This window comes from Cavia porcellus, unplaced genomic scaffold (genome assembly GCF_034190915.1).
Source record: "Cavia porcellus strain 051 isolate PalLab524CR breed Dunkin Hartley unplaced genomic scaffold, mCavPor4.1 scaffold_38, whole genome shotgun sequence".
NCBI classification, from domain to species: domain Eukaryota; kingdom Metazoa; phylum Chordata; class Mammalia; order Rodentia; family Caviidae; genus Cavia; species Cavia porcellus.
In genome coordinates, this window is record NW_026947521.1 from 8,253,315 (window position 1) to 8,274,279 (window position 20,965).

The window sequence follows — 20,965 nt, forward strand, 5'->3', positions numbered from 1 at the left end:
CAGTGGCTTTCACTCTTGATTAAGTTCATTTACAACATAGAAACAAAGAGAAAACACATTTGTCCCTACATATATTCTTAGCTCCTAAGTTCATAGGAAAAACTCCGGAAAGAGTCAGACCAGTCAAGACCCTCAGGTTAGAAGCCAGCAGAGAGAAGCCTGGTAAACCCTAACATAAGATGCTAAATCTTTTAAGATTTAGCATTTTTCTCATCAAAAATGTAAACACTTTTACTACCAGTGAGTAGACTAGTTCTGAGAGCTAGAAGGTGTTTGTTTGTTTTGTTTTTTTTCCAGCATCTGACATGGAACTCAGTATCTTGTACCAGGCAGGTGCTGTGCTGCTGAGCTGTATTCCCGGCCCTGGAAGGTTTTAAGAATGCTCCCAGCCTTACTGTTTTACACAGTAAAACTTCAGCCTGGGCACTGTAGTTGAGTGGGCAGATACCTGTCAGTGCTCAGATTCTACTTCTCACTCTTTTTTACAGGAAATCGAACCCAGAACCTTGTGCTTGCCAGGCAGTAGGCTTCACTCTTAAAAGTCAAGGTAGGAGCCTAGGTGCACCCAAGAGCGAGAGGGGACGGGATTGGACCTGCCTTTCTTTCTTTCTCTTCTCTCTCTCTGGAAGGAGCCAGATCTCATCTCTTAATGCATGAAGGTCTTTGGAAGGAAGGTCAGTTATGGGAACCAGTAAGGACTTGCTTACATAGGGAAGTAAAAGAAAGTGCCGCAGGCTTTGCCATCTTCCCACTGAACGTGGCCATGGGGAGGCAGATGGGAGGACAGCCGAACCGAAAAGCACCTCTTTCTTTTCACTGTCCATGTCTCAGGACACACCTCATGATTGGAACCTTGAACCCTTTATCCAGATGACAAACCTAGATGGAAAACATGCCAGCTACCCACAGCCCCCAGCATTCATTGAGAAAGCCTTGCCACTGGTCCCAGTTTGAGGTTCTCACTGCTCTCTGTTGATTCTAAGAAAAAGAGAGATTTCCCGTAAAAGGCATAATGGAAACCAGAGAACTGGAGGCGGACAATCTCATCTCCATTAACAGAAACTTTCAACAGGAAGTCCGAAGGAAGCCACCACCTGCTTTATAATGGAACTTTATGCTGCTTTATAATGCTTTTATAATGGAGCTAAATCAAACCTATAAATGCCCGATTCTCCCTCCGGATACCTAGAGATCTGCTTTTGGGCGCTTAACCTGAAAGAGCCACCCTCGGGGAGACCGACTGCCTAGACACATACCCTCAAACCAACACTCACTTTCGGTTTTGCTCTGGGCTTCAGTTGCTCTAACTTCTTAGCAGCAGCTTCGATGGATGCTGCGGCCCCCAGTAACTCAGTTTCTGCGATGACAGTTGGGTCTTCTGGATCCACCCACTCCGTTCCTAAAATCAATCCAGAGAAAGGTCATTGGTGGTCAGGGCAGATGCCAGAGCACTGGCTTGCCCACAATGTCTGATGGCCCCATGAGCCTAAGATGCATGATTCCAGGAGACTTTGTCTCTAGCTCCCCTGCACGCCACTGGAGGACTAGAAAGAGGAGAGCTAAGCCGACTTTCTAAGCCAGTTGTGTGCACAGCCCTACCACGGAAGCAGTGGTCAACAGCAGTTTCTAACATGCAGAGGTTATGGCTAAGGCTCGCTCTGCCTTCCTCCTAAACCTCCTGGGTGGAAGGAGCACCCTCTGGAGACTCACAGCTGCCCCCTTCTTCAGGGACCGTGACATGGTGGGAGGGAAACCGGCCTGGAAACCTCCCCTGCTGGAGAGATTGCTTCTTTGTAGGCACAAAGAGGTATACACACAGCACACCCAGAATAGTTTCTAATCGTTAGGATGGCATTTGAATAACTATCTTCAAGAATGAAAATGCATATAAATATAAACGTCAAGACTCACAAGAGAAGCCAGCAGTTCTGGATGGATTATGCCATTTACGTTAGAAGCAGCTGCATCTTGGTTCACAAATGATTTGTGAAGGATTTGTTTTGGCAAAATATTGTTTTTGTTTGTAAACGCTACATTGGGTGACATAGATAAGACCCAGGTGACTTTCACACAGAGATGCAAATATGGCCATCTTTTCCGAAATCGTGGAACAGATTAAGTTTGTGAACTGAGGCACCACTGCCCTTAAGGCAAAGGCTGGAGCAAACAGCAGTGAGACTGTTCCTTTTCCCAGCTAACTTGCTGTACAAGGCACCACCCCACCATCCTGGCTGCGCTGGGTGGTGCAGGCCTGTGCTGGCGGGGCTGTGCCCCTACTCAGCCTCCCTGGGACCCCAGTGCTCCATGGCGAAGCAGCAGTGAGAGGATCCGACCTACCTTTCATGGCTTCCGCTGCCTGGATGAGCTCAGTCACGGCGCCAGCGACCCGCTTGGAGAAAGCAGCCAGCTGATGCTTGAGCTCCGGGGTTGGCTTCTGAAGGATCTACGGGTGGGGAAGTCAAATGCATGAGGACAGAGGGACTATGGTGACAGGAGTGCTTTTACAGGTGATATAGAGTCAGGGGGCCTGGTTCTGAGCCATACCTCTGCCTTTGAGTGACTTCAGTATCTTGGAGGAAAACATTTGGACTCACTGGGGCTCAGCATCCTCATGGAACCATGGGAAGCTGGAAGCTGGGGTACAGCTAAGGTCCCTCTGACAGTTCCCAGAGAAGACCGTCCTTATTTGTCCTTTATTTGCACTTTGTTTGTATGTAAAATAAATACACATGAGGAAAATTCTCTGAAGTATGATAGCTTTCTGAGTGAAGCAGAAGCCCTACGCGCAGTCCTGTTGGTACCGAGACTAAGCCAACGTGGGGCAGGGGAAGAGTATGACTCGGGGGTCTCACAGACAAGATCTTCACACAAGCAACAGCGAGTGTCAGGGCTGTCCTTCCTGAATAAGCAATCCAATTCTGGGATACCGTCCACAAGCTTTCCTGGGAAGAGGCATGAGGATGTGACCTCTTTTGATCCAGTTCACACATTTTTAAGATTTTTGGGGGGAGTTTGGTATTAAAGTGTTAGAATCCCTATGCTAGGTACTGTGGCACTCTCTGAGAGGCTGAGGCAGGACTATCACAAGTTCGAGCCCAGCCTGCGGAACTTAGTGGATTAGGAAGGCCCTGCCTCAAAATGAAGAAGGCTAGGAAAGGGGCTCACCCTGAAGGTCCTGGTTTCCATTGTCAGTACCAAAACACGCCCCAACCCAACCTTCTAAAGGCTAATAGCAGGTCATTTTTCTCCAGTTTGCCCAAGAATGGAACTAAGAAAGGAGGAGATGAGAGCTCCTCACCCTCTTCCAGCATGGGTTTAAATTCTGATTTGTACCACCTTGCTCCTTCCTGCTCCCCGCATGAGGGCGATCTTCAGATCCAGACACATTAGGGGCAGCCAGGAGGAATGCATTGCTGCCATCTCTGAAGGCTCAGAGCTCTGACTTAAGGACAAGGTACAGATTTTGGAAGTGGACAAGTTTATCTTTTTCGGGTTTTTTTTTTTTTTTTTTTTTTAAATCGGTATCAGAGATCGAACTCACGGCTGCCTGCTTGCAAGGCAGGCGCTTATGCCGCTGAGCTAAATCCCCAGCCCCAGTGGACAAGTTTAAACAGGGCCTTGCTGGTTACTGCTAAGTGACTCTTGGACCCCTCTGAACATATTTCTGCAAAACTGGGGTCATGCTTACCCTTAGGGCTACATAAAGGTCAAATCTAGTAGCAGCTGAGAAGCAGCTCGCATAGTGCCGGGAACACAAGCAGCATGCAGGAAGGGCTCACCCTTCTTGGTGCCCCATACCTTTTCCCACCTGGATAGGATGGTCTTTTTCAGGGGTCTGGGTTTAGGCCCCAGGCCTAATCCCTTTGTACTATGACTCTCACAGAAGCTTAGTCAAACCAGAATTGGAGGAGTTTGTGGTTTTCACTGTCCCCAGTCCTAGACCAGTGTACAGCTGACATTTTGCTATCCATGCAAATGGACTATGCAATGGTTTTCAAGAACTACTTCACGTACATCTGTTCCTATCTTCCTTCCTCTAGTAAGCTTTTAAATCTACTCCATATTTGCTCTTGTTCCACGATTCCAACTGCTTTGTTACTTTTGTTCTCTCAAAGGACACACACACACACACACACACACACACACACACACACATGCATTTCAGGTGCTAGGAACTCAGTACCTCACAGACCTGTCAGTAAGCAAATGAACAAATAAGTGAAAAACAGACCAACACCCTCCTAGTCTGAGTTTTAATACAATAATTTAAAGGCCAGCTTCAGGAGAACACTAGAACCACGGATAGGTGAGGGGCAAGAGGGTAAACACTTCTGACTTTCTCACATGCCAGTGGGTAGGCCATTTAGCTAGGTGTGGGCCCAAAACTCCCTGCATTTTGTGTCCTAGGTCTCTGTAAGCCTAGCCTCAGTTTCTTTATCTCCCAAATGGGTACAGCAGTCCTTTCATTATAGAATTGTGGTGAGATTACACACAAGCTACATGAAAAAAGGGTATTAATAGAATTGCTCTGGGGCACCGCCTGGGTATCCAGGGTTTTAAGTTCGTCATGTGGTTCTCACGTGTAGCTCTACCTGTGAACCACTGCTCTAGACTCAGATGGTGGCCTCTGTCACCACTTAGTCATAAGAGGCTTCCGTCATTTTTATCTAAAGCAATACATGTTGAAAGGACACTGGTGAGGAGGAAGGTAATGGCTCTGGGTCGAAGCAGCCAGCGATCCCCTGACACCGATCAGTAGCTCCTCTACAGTGGGCAACTCAAGGTGGCAGCACTAGGATTTAATGGTGAAGGATGGAATGTTTGTCCCCTAAGATCAAGAATGCAGTGGGATTTTTATTTGCAGATATATCAGCTCTGTATTGGGATTCTTAGCCAGTGAAAAAGGGAAAGGACTAGAAAATGATACAGATGGAAAGGGAAAAAATGAAGTGCTTTTGTCTGCAGATGACAGGACCCTCTGCAGAGAACATGCAAAGGGATGTGTGTGTAAAACACCAAGCTTCTCAGACGGATGAGTTTAGCTAGACCACAGGATATAAGGTCAACACCGCACTCCAATAGTATTCCCACACATGAGGAAAGAAAAGCAGGAAATGAACATTTGAAAAAGCAGTATCATTTACGGAAGCATAAAAATTATTAAATAGGTTAAAAAATGGATACCCAAGACCTGAACACTAAAAACTCCAAAACATTTCTCTCCATTGCAGAGAAACATCACATGCAAATGAACATGGAAAATATTCATGGGTTAAAAGAATCAACCAGATGTCAGTTCTCTCAAATCAATCTATAGGTTTGACACAATCCCAATGAAATTCCCAATTGTTTTTTTAAAAAAATGAAAATTGACAAGATTATCCTACAATGTGTAGTAGCACCTCGAATGGCTGATAGCATCTTGAAAAAGAAGAGTTAAATGTCTTATGCTACCTAATTTCAAGAACGAAAAAAATACAGTAATTGGACAACAGGACATACAAGAGAGTTCCTTATCAGATTTACATATATGGCCAACTCATTTTCAATAAAAGTGCTAGGGTACCTTGAATTCAGTGGGGAGAGAATTTTTTTTTCCAACAAGTAAGTGTTGCATTAACTGGATAACTGCAGGTAAGAAGATGAACCTTTACCTTTTCCCTACATCATATACACAAATTAACTAGAAATGCACAGCACATCTAGATATGAGAATGAAAGATAATGTAGAAGAAAACAAGAAAATAATCTTAGTAATCCTAGATTTGGTAATGATTCTCAATAGATGACAGCAAAAATTACAAAAGAAATCAATAAATTCGACTTCATTAAAACTATATATAAGTTTTTGATTTTCAACAGACACCATCACTCACTAAATGAAATACTATTCAGCCATAAAAAGGAATGGAGTTTTAATACCTGCTAACATGAATGGGTTTAAAAACTATTATGCAGGAGAAGCCAATTCACCCATCCTGTGAGCCAAGCAGCATGTGGGCTGGGAGACAAGAATACCACCCTCACCCCCTGCTGTGAGCAACTGGCTGATTAGAAGGATCATAGGTTGAGTTGACAACAACTGAGGTACAAAAACAAATTAATGCTTGTATTGTTTGACTGACTTTGCAGCCTAAAGCCCGTAGTCTGGGCATCTATTAAGAGGACAACAATATGCAGAATAGCAAATATGGGGGATTTTCTTCTGACTTGTTTTTGAAATCCAATATTGTTCTTATGTTTTGTTTTGGTTTGTTCTGTTTTGTTGTTTTGGTTTCTTCAATGTTCTGTTTTGATTGGTTTTATTCTGTTTGATTTTATTATGTCTGATGGTATGGGCAGCTATTTCAAAGATAACAAGAGGCATTATGGTAGCCATTGTTGATTTCCTATGATCCTATTTTGAAGTCCTGTATCACTTTCACTGTTTTGTCTTGATTGGCTTCATTCTGTTTTATCTTGTTGGGTTTTATTCTTTTTAAAATAAAATTAAAAAAATAACCAAAACCTCCTATGCTAAGTGAAAGAAGCCAGTCACAAAAGACGCATGTCGTATGGTTCCATGTGTATGAGAAGTCCAACGTGGCAGATCTGTAGAGGTCACTGCCCTGGGCTAGGAAGGGGGCGGGGAAAATGGAGCACGACTGCTAATAGGTGTGAATGTTCTTTATGAGCAAGGAAAATGCTCTAATAACAAATCATGGTGACAGTTCCATAACTCTGTTAAGTATACTAAAAAACAATGAATTGTATACTTTTTTTTGGTACAGGATATGCTTGCCAGGCAAGCATTTATCCCTGAGCAAATTGTACACTTTAAGTGGATGGATTTTATTGTAAGTAAAGTATATTTCAATGGCAACATTTAAAGACAGAATCAGGCCAGGGATTTAGCTCAGTGCCATAAGTGCCTGCCTGGCAAGCTTGAGGTCCTGAGTTTGATCCCCAGTACCAGAAAGAAAAAAGAAAAAAAAGAAAGAAAGAAAGAAAGAAAATCAACATGGTATCCAAAATAAGAGAACTGTAAGTAAAATATAAACCTAAAAATAACTTGATGACTTATGCAAACAGCAAAATTCAGTTCATCTTCAATATTTTGTATCAATTCATCCTAAAGGCTCAATACCTGAAGTTACTTTCACATTTATCCAAGTTCTACCTGCAATTTTACACACTCAACTCTGCCATTTTCCTTCTTTTTCTGCCTTGAGTCATACACATTTGCCTCCCTACAAGACATTATTATAAAAGAAAAAGATAAGCCACACCCCAAGAGAAACTACGGAGCGCACATCTGACACAGCGCTTGGATTGAGGGGTCTTAGCCACTTTGTCATCATCAAGCCGTAACACCCACCGAGACGCAACCCACTGGCCCTGTGGGAGAAAGGGCATGGTGGGAGGGCCAGGGTGAGGAAAGGGGCTCACAGCCTGGCGGTCAGGAAGCAGAGCGAGAAGCAGGAGCCCGAGAGGAGATGCACCCTTCATCATGACTCCTGGGACCTGCTGCTTCCACCCAGGCCCACAGCCTGGCAGCACATTCGACACCGATCGATCAGTGATGCATCATTGACTCGGAACACTGCCATGATCCCATCACCTTTTTGGTGGAGTACATTCTGGATCCAAACCATAAGGGCAGGATGTATTCTAAAAGCTCAACAAAACAGAAAATCCCCTAATAGAGAGAAGACCTTCATATACTTTGTACCAAACAAGGTAAAAGAAGGGAAACAAGTACATAAAAAGATAATCAGCACTGAAAGCTAACATCCCAAGGTATCTCTATACACTCGTTAGATGGCTAAAACTAAAACACCTGAGTCCCCAAGCAGACACCAACATGCAGAGCAAATGGAACTCATTTACTGCTGGCAGAAATGCCAAATGGTACAACCATGATGGGGAACAGTTCAGCAGTTTTCTTAAAAAGTTAAACACATGCTGACCCTTCATGACACTACCACTTCTAGGTATTTAGGAATACATCCTGATAGAAAACTTGCATATGAGTGTTCTTCAAAACTTTATCTTTGATAATCAAAAGCTGGAAACAACACAAATGTCTACCAGCAGGGGAGTGGGAAAACACTTAGGATGCATCCAGAGAACGGAATAGTGTTCGATGACAGAATTGGAAGAAATCACACAAAAAGTAGATAGTCTATGATTCTACTGACATAAGTCTACAAAATACAAAACCACTAATAAAAAGCAGATCAGTAGCTGCATGGAAATTTTGAGGGTCGATAATATTCATCGATGTGATTGCAGTGCTGCTGTTACAGATGCATGCACTTATGCCAATCCTCCAGCTGTGCACTTTCAAGGAGTGTTGTTTATTGTGTATAAGTTATGCCTCGTTAGAGCTGGAAAAGTTCACAGGTGTGGCTGGGAGAGTCACTTAAGTCATCGAGGAAGAAAGATTAAAGACGTCAGTCTGTAGCAGAAGAGCCCTTGAAGTGGAGAACGTACCACCTTGGTACACATGGTGGCCCTCTTGAATTAGAGCATCCAAACTTTAGATAAGGTAGGAGCAAAGGTCTATTTTTATTCTACTGTTACATCAACACGATTCCTAACAGCAGGCAACAGGCAGGCCCAGATTTAGTTCTGCTGGCAGAAGTGAATTTCAGTGGTTTTAGAGATATCATAGTTTTACAGTGAAGTAAAAGGCACAGTGGCTGCTTCTGGCCCTGCAAAATTTATGCCACATTTTATAGCAAGGCAGGTGGCCAATGCCCCTCTGCCAGGGGTCCCCAGTGCTTCACGGAAAAGCACGCCAGGCAACAGGGAAATGGCTCTGCCTATGTGAAATCCTGTCGTTGTTGAGAGGATTCTCCAAAAACAGGACCCCCCAGCAGCAGTATTTGGAGTCTCTATATTCCAATGGGTTCCCGCTGAGCTGCTGGGTTTGTGGTCCCTCACCATGCTGAGGGCCAATCTGCATGGCTGTGCTTCTGTTTCTGAGAGGACGGTGGGGTGGCAGCAAACAGCCAGGGGCTTTCAGCTAAGACCCACAAATACTTAAGAATGTTAAAATCATGATGGCTGTTTGCACCTACATAGAGGAAAAAAGAAAACCAGAATGAGAAAGATACAAAATTGGTTATTAACATTTCTTTAAAATTAAGGGCCTGGGGTATAGCTCAGCAGCCTTAGTGCCTGCCTGGCCAAAGCAAGGTTCAGAGCTTGATTCCCAGCACCAAAATAAATAAATACATAAATTAAATTAAATTAAGGGACTGAAGCAAACACAATAGGTTATTAACAATGTCAGTTAATTATAGATAGTGGGTCATGGTTGGTGACACTACTTTTTCTCTACTATTTTAAAGAAAAAAATAAAAGCAATGGTAAAAATTTCAAAATAAGATTGTAGGAGAGTAACAATGGTTAGTACATTCTGTATTATCTTCAAAGTAGTTGCTCATATTACAAGATATAGGCATGAAAATTGACCAAATACAGAAACAAACTTTTCAAAGAACAAATTAGTAGTATAACTATCTTAATTATTTTGTGTGTACATTTATTTATTTTTCTTTTTCTATTTTCTCCTTTCCGCTCCCAGTTTTTCCTTTTGAATAGTTTCTCCTCATTTTATAATATTTATTGTACATTTTGGATTTTATTTACTTTTTCAACTTACTACACTAGGGAGACAATATGTTTTCACATGCAAGTCTGATTTATTTCAGACTTTATAATCTCAAGTTGCATCAATTTCCCCATAAATGTCTCAAGATATCCTTCTTTATGGCTGAGTATTCCCTTGTATAAAATACCACATCTTTTTTTTGGTACAGGGGATCAAACTCATGCCCTTGTGCTTGTCAGGCAGGCGCTTATGCTGTTGAGCTAAATCCCCAGCCCTACCACATCTTTTTTGTCCATTCCTTGGTTGATGGGTATTTGAATTGTTTCCAAGATTTAGCTATTAAAAATTGTGCTGTTATAAACATGGGTATACATACATCACTGTGGTATGATGTTTTTAATTCTTCTGGGAAAATACCCAGAAGGAGAATTGCTGGATCAAATGGGACCTTTAGTCTTAGTTTTTTGAGGAACTCCACACTGATTTCCACAGTGGCTGCACTAGTCTACACTCCCACCAATAGCAGAGAAGGGTTCCTTTTTCCCCACAGCCCCTCCAGCATTTGTTATTGATTTCTTTCTTTTTTTTTTTTTTTGTCTTTATCGGTACCAGGGATCAAACTCATGACTGCCTGCTTGCAAGGCAGGTGCTTATGCTGCTGAGCTAAATCCCGAGCCCCTGTTATTGATTTCTTTTTTTTTTTTGTTTATTTGTTTTTTGTCTTTTTCAGTTTTTATCGGTACCAGGGATCGAACTCATGACCGCCTGCTTGCAAGGCAGGCACTTATGCCGCTGAGCTAAGTCCCCAGCCTGTTATTGATTTCTTGATGACAGCCCTAGTATACCACCACGCACTAAACTAAAGTCAAAATGGATCAAAGATCTAAATGTTAAAATAGAAACACTAAATCTACTGGAAGAGAAAATAGGTAAAAATCTTGAAGACACAGGGGAAGGCAGAGACTTTCTGAATAAAACCCAAACAGCACAATCAAAGAAACAACAACTGGGCTGGGCGTGGTGGCTCATGCCTGTAATCCCAGCACTTGGGAGGCTGAGGCAGGAGGACTGTTGCAAGTCTGAGATCAGCCTGGGCCACAAAGTGAGCTCAAGGCCAGCCTGAACTGCATAGTGAGACCCTGTCTCAAAAAGACAAAAGAATCTGCAACTGGGATCTCATCTTATTAAAAAGCTTTTGCACATTGAAAAAAATCACCAACAGAGTGAAGAAACAATTTGCAGAGTGGGAAAAAGTTTTGGCCAAGGGCTTATTTTCTATATTTTAATTTTCTATATTTTCTATATTATAAAGCCTTTTCCAAAGTACTACTGGAAGGTAGCACCCAGAAAAGGTTGAAGAATCCTTGGCTCTAAGGTCTTTTTGCTGAACAAGGCTCTAAGAGTGTAAGCTTATCCTCATTTTCATCCTCCTTGTACACTTCAGAATTGATTCCGTTCTCTAGATGCCTAACGAGGCATCAGTTCAGTGGATGCTGACCTGAATCTTAGTTTCTAAGAGCTTTCTCTTTCTTCTGTTACGAGAGCTGGATAAATACCTGGCCTACATTCAGCTTTCGGGGTCTCATCTTTCTCTGTGAGTTGCTGTACACAAGGTCACTTTTTCACTCATTCTAGGGGGGCTACCCTAAGACCTGTGCTAGATCTGGTTTATACCACAGTCACCTGGTCCTAATGATCTTTCTGCAAAGATCATGGGATAAGGAGTGTGTATGTCTTCTTATTTTTACTAGCTTTTTTCTACCACTTGTCAATATGTAATCTTAGTATTCTTTCTCCTACTCGAAAGAGAACTTCAACAAATTCTGATGTGCGCGATTCGGCTTACAGTCTGTCGCTTAGAATTCCCTCTGAAAACTCAATACAAGCTTCCAGGTTGGGTGTGTTCTCATTTTCTTCATCTCCGGCTGAATTTCCACCTGGCACCTCAGTGTGTCACGGTGTTCTTGGCTCTGCGTGTCCCTTTGGCCCAGATCTCTTCAAAGTCTGCTCTGTTGGGGAGTCGGCACTGATAATACCAAGTGTGAAGAGCTGAATTTTAGCAGCGGAACTTGGATGTTGACAACAGCTCACATGTTAGGTGACAGAGCTCTCACAGTGCTTTATAATTTTCAGTTAGGAACTTGAAATTTTTTATATCTTTATGGTAATTCCCTGGGAAGAGGTTTGCTTCACTTGTATTTTTAAGTGAGAACATACTCTTCAAAGAGTGTGTTTAGCTTACTGAAGAGAATAAATACACAATGCTATTCCATTCATATCCTTGGCTGTCACAGCCCTCAGCACCATCACCCCTGAGGGGTGAAAGTCACCCCTGAGGGACCAAAATCAAACTCTTATTGCAAAAGATGAGATGTAGCACCGAGGGGAGTCTCCTTCTGATGGTGGCCATTGTTAATCCCTATTATCTTGTTCTGAAATCTTGTATCATTCTCATTGTTTTGTGTGGTTGAATTTTATTGTTTTATCTTGTTTGATTGTGTTATATCTGATGACATGGGCAGCTATTTCAAAGATAGCAAGACATATTATGGTAGCCATTTTGAGTTTACTATTATCTTACTTTGAAGTCCCGTATTATAGCTATTGTTTTGTTCTTATTGGTTTTGTTTGATTGTATTATGTCCAATGGTATGAGCAGCTATTTTGAAGACAAGAGGCATTATGGTAGCCACTGTTGTTTTCCTATTATCCTGTTTTGAAGTACTGTGTCACTTATACTGTCTTGTTTTGATTGACCTTATTCTGTTTTATTTTGCTTGGATTTCTTCTCTCTAAAGTAAAACTTTTAAAAAATAAAATAAAAGATGAGATGATGGATTCTATCTCATAAAATTAGTTTTTACCAACATTTAGCTTTCCTTCCTACTAGTAACTTTATCTTAGTATTAGCTTCCAAAGTCCTCTGAGCAGTCTGGGAGAAACATAGCATTGCTATGTGTTCTCTAACCCTGGACTGAAATGGATGGTAAGTGTGTAGACCAGGGAGAAGCGCAGATGGATGCTTTTGCAGATACATTGGGATCCAGGCTGGTAACACCCCAGGTCTGGGTCCCACACCTACAGTGGGAACAGCCATGACAGAGCTGTGACCAGTCCCAGGAGAAGCATGTGCAGCCATAAAGCATGAAGCCTCTGTGCAGGCAGGGAGGCAGGGCGGGTGTGATGTGAGCCTGCGTGGGGTGGGACCTTTCTCCAGAGTGGGACAGCTCTCCTTAAGAGAACAGCAGCCCTCTCCCCAGTTGGGGGCCTCTCTCTGGAGAGTGAAGGGGACTGTTCTTCCGCGAGGCTGTCTGCCGGCTCTGTGGGCGTGTAGCTCTGCCAGACAGGAAGCTGCAGGGGCTGCCATGCAGCAGCACTGTGACTCACCCAGGGCAGCGGTGGAACCTGCCAGCCTGGCCCAGAACCGTCACGTCAGTGCCGAACTGCATGGTTCAGGGAGGACAGGGCACCAGGACATGGGGTGGGAAGAGCGGGGAATGGGAAAGAAAGGGATCTCTGCAGCACCCTGCCCCGCCCCAAAAGCACGGGAGAGAGAACAAGAAGAGAGGGTGCAGGAGGGGCCCACGCTTAGGGAGCAGAGGATACTACTGCAGCAAGCCCGTCCAGGCGAGAGCCCTCGGAAGGCTCTCGGCAGACCTCTCGGTCCGCAGTTCTGGGTTTCCCCGGAACTCATTTAACCCTCAAACGAGCCTCACTGAACGTCGAGGAAACCGAGGCCCAGGTAAGAAGGGGCTGTGCAGCTAGTCACCTGGTGCAGTCAGGATCTAAACTCACAACCCCGTTTTCATGAGTCTGACCAATATAACAAGGTTTTAAAGCACTCAGGACTCACATTCTCTGAGGCCAACCCCAGCCTGTAAACAGAAAATGCCTGGAAGGAACAGCCCCAGAGCTCTAGGTTTCCTGAAATTCAAATTTACCTTTAAATGTATTTATTACAGTTTATTTGTAATGACTGATTTCTTTTTACTAGTTTTGTCATTACTCTCTTACTGTGTGTAATTTAAAATTAAACTTTATCATAGATTATTATACAGGAAAATAAATACAGTATATGTAGATTTGGTACCTCTGTGGGATCTCTTGGAATGCATACTCTGAAGATAAGGGGTGACCACTGGATACTGTTCCACTAAGAACAGACGAGGCCTTTTGGAAGCCTTACTGGATTTATTGTTTATGCCAGTTTCCTGGACTACCCACTTTCACTACCACACCCTAGCAGATGTGGCCACAGAGGCTCCTTGCCTCACAGTGTGGGGCCAGCATGTTCTCTCCTCAGCCATGTGCTTTCTCTTCTTTCTACTCACACATGGGGAGCCCAAGCTCATAACCTCAGGTGAGCTATTCTCCCCAAAGACAGACCAGTATTAACCACAGTTACCAGAAGGCTGAACAAAAATAACGATCCCTTAAAAGGTCTAAAATGGCTGACATCAGAGGGTTAGTCATTTCTAAGTTCAGGCAGCAGGATTCTAGAAGGGCACAGAGCTGGAATAAAAACAATAGGGATATGGTCTCAGGTCTGCTGCTGAATAGAGATGTGACCTCAACCAAAGGGTGGACTTCTAAGGCCTCGAATCATTCTGGGGGGCTCATGAGGTCGCACAGGACAAAGGAGAACAACTAAGAGTATCAGCCAACCCTGCTAGCCCTCCTTTAGGTGGGGAAGCTGTGAACAGGAAGGGCGTCCACTGTGTGCCTTTTTTAGGTCTGGAAGAGCAGGGACAGGAGAGACACCGATTCTCTTCTGAACACACTCAAGGCCTGGCTGAGACTTTATGAGGTTCTAAAGGTGCACCCTGTGGTCAGTTCTTGGGTCTCCATGAGACCTCCTGGGGTGTGCAGGGAATCAGGCCACTCCGGGAGCTGGGAGTCTGCACCACCTCTAGGCTGCTGCACGCACGGCCCATCTTCTGGCCACAGCTGAGCCAGCATCTTCCATTCCTACTGACAGAATGCAGCTCCAAACTGGGCACACTGGCCTGGGGGAGTCACCGTGGCCCCAATCTAAACAGGATAGGAGGCAGTAATGAGAGGCCAGAGACGCTTGAAGCTGTGGCAACGATCCTCCCAAACATGTCCTAGAGGGCGGTGCTTGGGTCTCTGGCCCAAGAATCCTGATACTTTTCAGGGGTGGCCCAACCTCCACACCTTCATTCCCCGCTCTGCCTACTCCTCATGCATGCTGGTCCTGCCTCTTTGGTGCCAGACAGCGCCTGGCTCTCCTGGATTTCAAGGCAGCTACCGCTACCTGCATGTTGCAACTTTCACTCCAGGTCCTGACCAGACTTTCCCTCAGCCCAGCCCCAGCCTCCTCCTCGCTCCCCAAGCCACGCACTGCTCACCACCAGGACATGCTCCAGAAGGTCCAGGTAGCCCAGGGTGCACTCCGTGCCATACCGCAGGGCCCGCGTTCGTACCTCGTCGCTGACATCAGGGTGGAAGGACGCTTGCTGGAGAGAGAGAGAGGGAGGCTGACACCTTAGCGCAGGAGGAGCCTCGGAAGGGCAGCTCCCCATTATCTCCTACCCCCCAGAGAGTCCCTCACATGGGTGTGCTGATTGGCAGAAAGTTGGGGTTCAGTTTGCCTTTCTCCCCTTTCACACCCTCCTGTTTTCAAATTTAAAAAATGCTACACACACCAAAGCATCCAGGAAAGACTCAGAATTAGAGTTTTCAGAAGGAGACTACTTACCACTCTGCCTGCTCGGTGATAGGGAGGGCTCTGCAATCAGGGTGCCTCCCAGGCTCTGTAAATAACTCACCCCACTCTACACAAATGCTGGGATAAGCCAACCACAAGCATACTGTTAACATGGCACATCACCCCCTTTTCTTGCACTTGGGACTTGCCACCTCCTGTTGTTCATGATGTACCGCTACAGTGGCATTGTGATTCACAGGGCTGGCAGAGAACACATACCCAGTGAGATCCAAATTCCAGATAAAACATAACCAGTTAAACCTGAATTTCAGATTGCCAATAATAACCTTTTTAGCACAAGTATGCAACACTTGTCTGGCAATCTCAACCCCTTGTCTTTTATTTGTAAAAACTGGCAATCTCAACCCCTAGGCCAATTTTCCTCCTATAGCTTCACTCTGGAAAGATGTGGGGTGGAGTGGGGGGTGAGGGGTGGAGCTGGGGCTTCAGAAATACATAAACTACACAACTACAAGTAAGCCACAGCTCAAGACAAGTAGAAATCACACATCAGAACAAAAGGTGAGGCGGAAGGAGAATGGCAGCCAGCCTCCATGACCTTCTACACAGGCTGCTCTCCCTGGGGATGGGACGTCTGTGGACCCTCTCCTGCTGTCCACAACCTGGAGGAGTGGCCAGCATGTCATGTAGGAACCAGGGTTGACTCATCTGAGGCTAAGGTCACATCTTACTCCTTCCTGCACTTGTACCAGTGCCCGTCTTAGGGGACACTGCCCTGGGAAGACACTGCCATGACACAGCCTCTATGTCACCTCTGGCAGGTCATGGGCAAGGCCCTTAATTAGGGCTGTGGGAGAGGTGAGAGTAAGGAGATCCCATCTGTAAGCTGGCAGACCCTTCTGAGAGCAATCAAGTGTGCACCTATTGACCCACTAACTCCACTTCCGGGAGTCTAGCCTACAGAAACAATCCAGGTAGAACCAAAGATGTTTATTCATGATAAAAAAAAATGGAGGCAACCTAAATATCCAATGAGAGGGGTAAGATAATATTCATAAGCAGAATACTTGGTGGACATTACAACAACTCACAGCAAGACAGAAACAGAAACAGCCACGTCACAGCACTGGTAATAGCAGACAGGAAACTGCATCTGACATAAGCATGTGCACATGAGAGCAAGACTGGACAGAAACCCCAGTGAACATTCACTTGAGGCTGGGTGAGCCAGGGGTTAGAGTGATTCTCCCACAGGACAACACGAGCCCATGCTGGTCCTGTGGCCTCTGCCTTGATCCTGGCTGCCCCAATCAGCATCAAGGCTGCGCTTAAACAAGGCAACGCGGCCCTTCCGTGTGACAGGAAAGACTTTCATCCCGAGCCACCTACTCCAAGGAGAGGGTGCCCCACTGCATGTACCTCCTCCTGGCAAGCCGCCTCATTTCCTCTCTGCCAAGGGAGAAGGGCTTCAGGAGGCCAAGGGAACCTCAGTGTCCCTAGGCTTGCCTCAGAAGCCCTCTCTGGGTGGGCAGCTCAGGGCGCAGTCTGAACCTGGTGTGCCAAGCGAGCATGCAGGCTGCATGGCTCTGGCTGTTGTGTTGTGCTGCAAAGCCAATGTGGTCTGGTCCAAGGAGGGGTGAGACTGGGCAGAAGCATCCATGCTCCTCCACCTGACCACTCCGTTGGGAAACGGAGTCTGTGCAGGAGAAACAGCTGTCTGAGCTGCACTCCACATCTGCCTACGTCATGGTCTTTATTGGTCCCTCATTTGAGGTCACAAAGGTGGAGACAAAAGTGCTTGTCAGTTGTCAGCCAGCAATCACAAGCGTCACAGCCAGGAGGCTACGGGCAGCTGAGCCAGACCTGCCACGGGGTCAGACAGCTGGTTTCAGCTCTGGTTCTGTTAGGAAAAAGCTGTGTGGTGTTGGTCAATCCTCTTAACCTCCCTTGGACCCTGTCTCCATCTGACACCTTGGACCAATTACTCTTGTCTTCATCTAGGGTCAAATGAGAAAACATATATGCAGCCCCTTAAGAGCCATGAGGAGCCCCGTGTGGCACCGTGATGCTTTGGGGCCACATCTTGCCAGGTAAACAAGGTCTCTGGGTTTTGCAATCCCTTTGAGAGCCATCCCCACTTCTGGGAAGGATCCACTAAGTCAACAGAAATGGCAAATACGTGTGGCTTCCAGACTGAGGCCAAATTCCTTGGCCCGGTCCTTCATGAAAATGGCCTATCCATTTGCACCCACCCATTTTCCATCACATCGAAGAGACACACAGCTGTGCTGTGTCTACTACACCAGATCCTTGCCAGCCCCCCCCTCAGTACTTTCAAGCCATCTGCCCCTTCTGAGGGGCTCCCAAGAAGCCACCAGCACTGGACCTACAGTAGTGACCCCCACAGAACTCTTCACCATGAGGAATGTCTCTCTCCTCAGACCCCAGAAGATAACCCTTGTCCTTTTTCTTGCGCATGGTTGGGGCCTCATCCACTGATGACTGAGGTCAGTCAGTCCCTGGGGCAGTGCTGTTCCCAGGAGGGTGAAGGCCTGGGATCTAGATGCTTGGTAGGGTGCAGGGTGAGTAGGGCTGTCATGGTTCAAGAATAAAAAATTACTGTAAAACAAAGGAGTCCTGAGCCTCTGCGCAAGTTCAGGCTCAGAGCAGCTGCTCTTCTCACCCAAGCACCACGAGGGTTCTCAGGGATGTCTGGGACAGAGAAGACCCTGTTCGTGAGTCCCTGATGCCTCACTTCCTCACCCAGTGAAGGCCAGGGAGGCCGGGGAAGACAGGGGCAGAGGGAACGTGGCATGTATTTGTAGCACCTGGAGTCTCCTTTACTGCTGCCAAAGAGTCCTCCATTAGCCTTGGCAGGGGGCTTCTGTTCATGACTGGACAGGACGGCACAGAACTATCTGAGCAGCGCTTCCCCAGATGGAGGCCTACGCCACTGTTTATTGTAAAGTACGGAGCTGCTCCCCAATACCTGTTCCTGCCCCTCCTCTTCCCCAGATGACAGGAAACAGCTCGATTGTGATAGATAACATCTATCTACCCATCTAAAACAACACCAGGCCCTTTACCTTGCAAGCCGTCAACATATCCGACACGGCCTTCCGGCTCAGATTGGCGGTAGCAATCACATCCTCCTGTCTGCATGAATTCCCGGCTGCCACGGCTTTGGCTGTTGCCATGGTGATGCCTTTCGTCATCCTTATCGATTCTTCAGGTGATGATGTCTTCTCAGGTACCTCTTTTGACTGGAACACCTAAAGTCAGAAATGGGAAGAGGTGAAAAACACTGAAAGTGAAAGGATAATGTATCCTTCTCCAGCTGGGCTTGGGTCTCAGTGTCTGAAAACCAAGCCAGCACCTGAAGGAACTGCCAAACAGCAGGAAATTGGAAATTTAATTTGAGAACAGTGATGCTGTTCTTGCTTTCAAGATTCTAGCACACTCAAGCCTCTCACGCCAACACCTAGTGCTCATGGAACAGACACAGGTACTGCCCTTTCTGGCTGGTTGTGTGGCTTCCCACCTCTCTTGTCCATCCCTGCTGGTGGGTCAGCGATTTCCAGAAACTCACAGTCCTGGCGCTGCTCCTGGGGCAGGACTGAGCTGGATGCCTCACTCTAAGCTCCCCCTCTCCTCGAGCGGGTGTGGGGTTGGGGGAAATGAAGCACCCGCTGCTACTATTCTCAGCCTGTCTTATAAATATAACTGCATAATTGTGCACAAGTGTTCATGTCAAAAGTGCCACGCTGACACTGAATTATTAAACACATGCACACACCTTTGGAGAAGCTGAAATAAATTAACCATATTAACTTAAAGTAAGTCAATAGCCCAGTTTGGTTTCACCAGTCAACCTAGTTAAGCTGCTTTGGCTCAGACCCACCTGGTCTTGTCTCTTAAAACATCAGGGTCTGGCACCAGGGCTATGTACCCAATGAGTGTCTGTTCCTGCACAGGAAGACCCTATCCCAGGTGGGGGTCTGCCTGTCTTTAGCCCTATGCCACCATGTGTTAGCAGGGAAGACTCCAGAGGAGAAGGGAGGACCCATGCAGTACTCCTGCCAGGTGCCACTGGTGTCAAACGTTCCCACCCCTGAAAATGGGCAGCTGCAAACCTCACATCTGCTCCTAAACACTGCAATGGAAGGAAGGTCACATGGCCAGGTCCACATTCCTCCATGGTCCCCATGGTATCTGTTGTATGGAACCACAACCTGGTTGAACCTTGACTCACACTGCTAGACCTAGAATGACCAACTGTCTGTAATTTCCCACGATGGCTCCAACCTCCAAATCTATTCCATGACCACCATTAGGCCCATTTGTGCCCATCTGAACCTGGGTCCAGCCGAGGTGGGAAACACTCAGCACAGGCCAGGTGAGACCCCCAGCTTTTGAGTTACTTACTTCTATAGTTTTTAGGTGCTTCTTTCAAGTATGAGCTAAGGGGGCTGGGAATTTAGCTCACTGGCATAAGTGCCAGCCTGGCTGATGCAAAGTCCTGAGTTTGATTCCTAGTACGAAAAATAAATAAACAAGAAAAACCACTAGATAAAATACGAGCTAAGCTGATCAACCAAGGCTGGATCCACTGAAGAGAAGTCAGAAGGACCCAAGCCGTCACCACGACACCCAACAGAACTGCTCATTTCCACAGCTCCCCAGGTCATTGGGGGAAGGTGACTTCCAAAAGGTACACAGCAACCTACAGGACAGACAGTTGCCCGACCTCTTCTCATCCCCCTAAAGGCAGGGTCATGTGTGATCAGATTTCCTACAAAAAAGAAGCCTCACAGTAAAACCATTTGTTGCCGGTGTAACTGCCTTTGTGGGATTAGGAAGAGTTGATACACAATCTCTGGGCCTACAGAAGACAATATTCCTGTCACAGTAACTCCAGGTACCTGCACTCTACAGGGATGGCACAATACAAAAGAAAACACGGCGATGTCTCTATGGGCCAAGCAAACAAGGGGAGAGGGTTTCACAGGGAAGCCCCTACCCTCGCGGCACCTTGGCTTTCCTCCTATGCACGCGCCCAAGGCCTCAGTTGCACCCAAGCACGGCAGCATGAGCGCCTGTCAGTAGCAACGTGAATCAGAGTGGCCATACACAGAACCCTTAGCGAAATGCAAGATGCGTGTAAGTGGCCACCGTGACTTTCCCCATGGCTAGGAACCTGCCACAATGCTTCAGTTCATGCTGCAGTCTTAATGGAATTAAACCTGGATTGTTCTAAATGATTAGCTCCTTAATCACAATTATGAGGAGATTCTAGCCAAAGTCTGGTAGTGACACACAATACCAGACGGCAGGCACACAGGTATCCACAGTTCAGGAGTTCAGGCAGGACCACTTTACACCAAAAATCTTAGAGGCCCCTGCTTCAGTCAGCTGGTGGATGCCAGAGCAGAGGGAGGTGACTCTGGCGTCTTACCGTGAGCTCCTGCTTTATGTACTCAATGGTGGCCTCAAGTGCCCTTGTGCCCCGAGTGGCCTCGTCTTCCACTGCCTTCACAGTCTTGAGGAGAGAGGTGACATTTGTCACCATCACCTGGGTAGGAAGATATCACAGATAGTACACTGCGTGACAGCCCATCTTTCATCCTTTCAGTTGAGTGCCACAGGCAAAGACACCTCTCCCCGATGTGGGAAAG

General features: G+C 46.1%; 1 protein-coding gene across 8 annotated transcripts in view; it reads right to left on the reverse strand.

Annotated features, from left to right (window-relative positions):
• The window catches only part of Tln2 (talin 2), a 377,519-nt gene that overhangs the window by 17,614 nt on the left and 338,940 nt on the right, over positions 1-20,965 (reverse strand). For all 8 annotated transcript variants that reach the window (XM_063243368.1, XM_063243367.1, XM_023562272.2 and 5 more), the window contains 5 exons: positions 20,746-20,862; positions 18,377-18,562; positions 14,971-15,078; positions 2,338-2,443; positions 1,275-1,399 (listed from right to left, as the gene is read on the reverse strand). In XM_063243368.1, the coding sequence (XP_063099438.1) occupies positions 1,275-1,399; positions 2,338-2,443; positions 14,971-15,078; positions 18,377-18,562; positions 20,746-20,862 (642 nt within the window). The remainder of the gene's footprint in view (positions 1-1,274; positions 1,400-2,337; positions 2,444-14,970; positions 15,079-18,376; positions 18,563-20,745; positions 20,863-20,965) is intronic.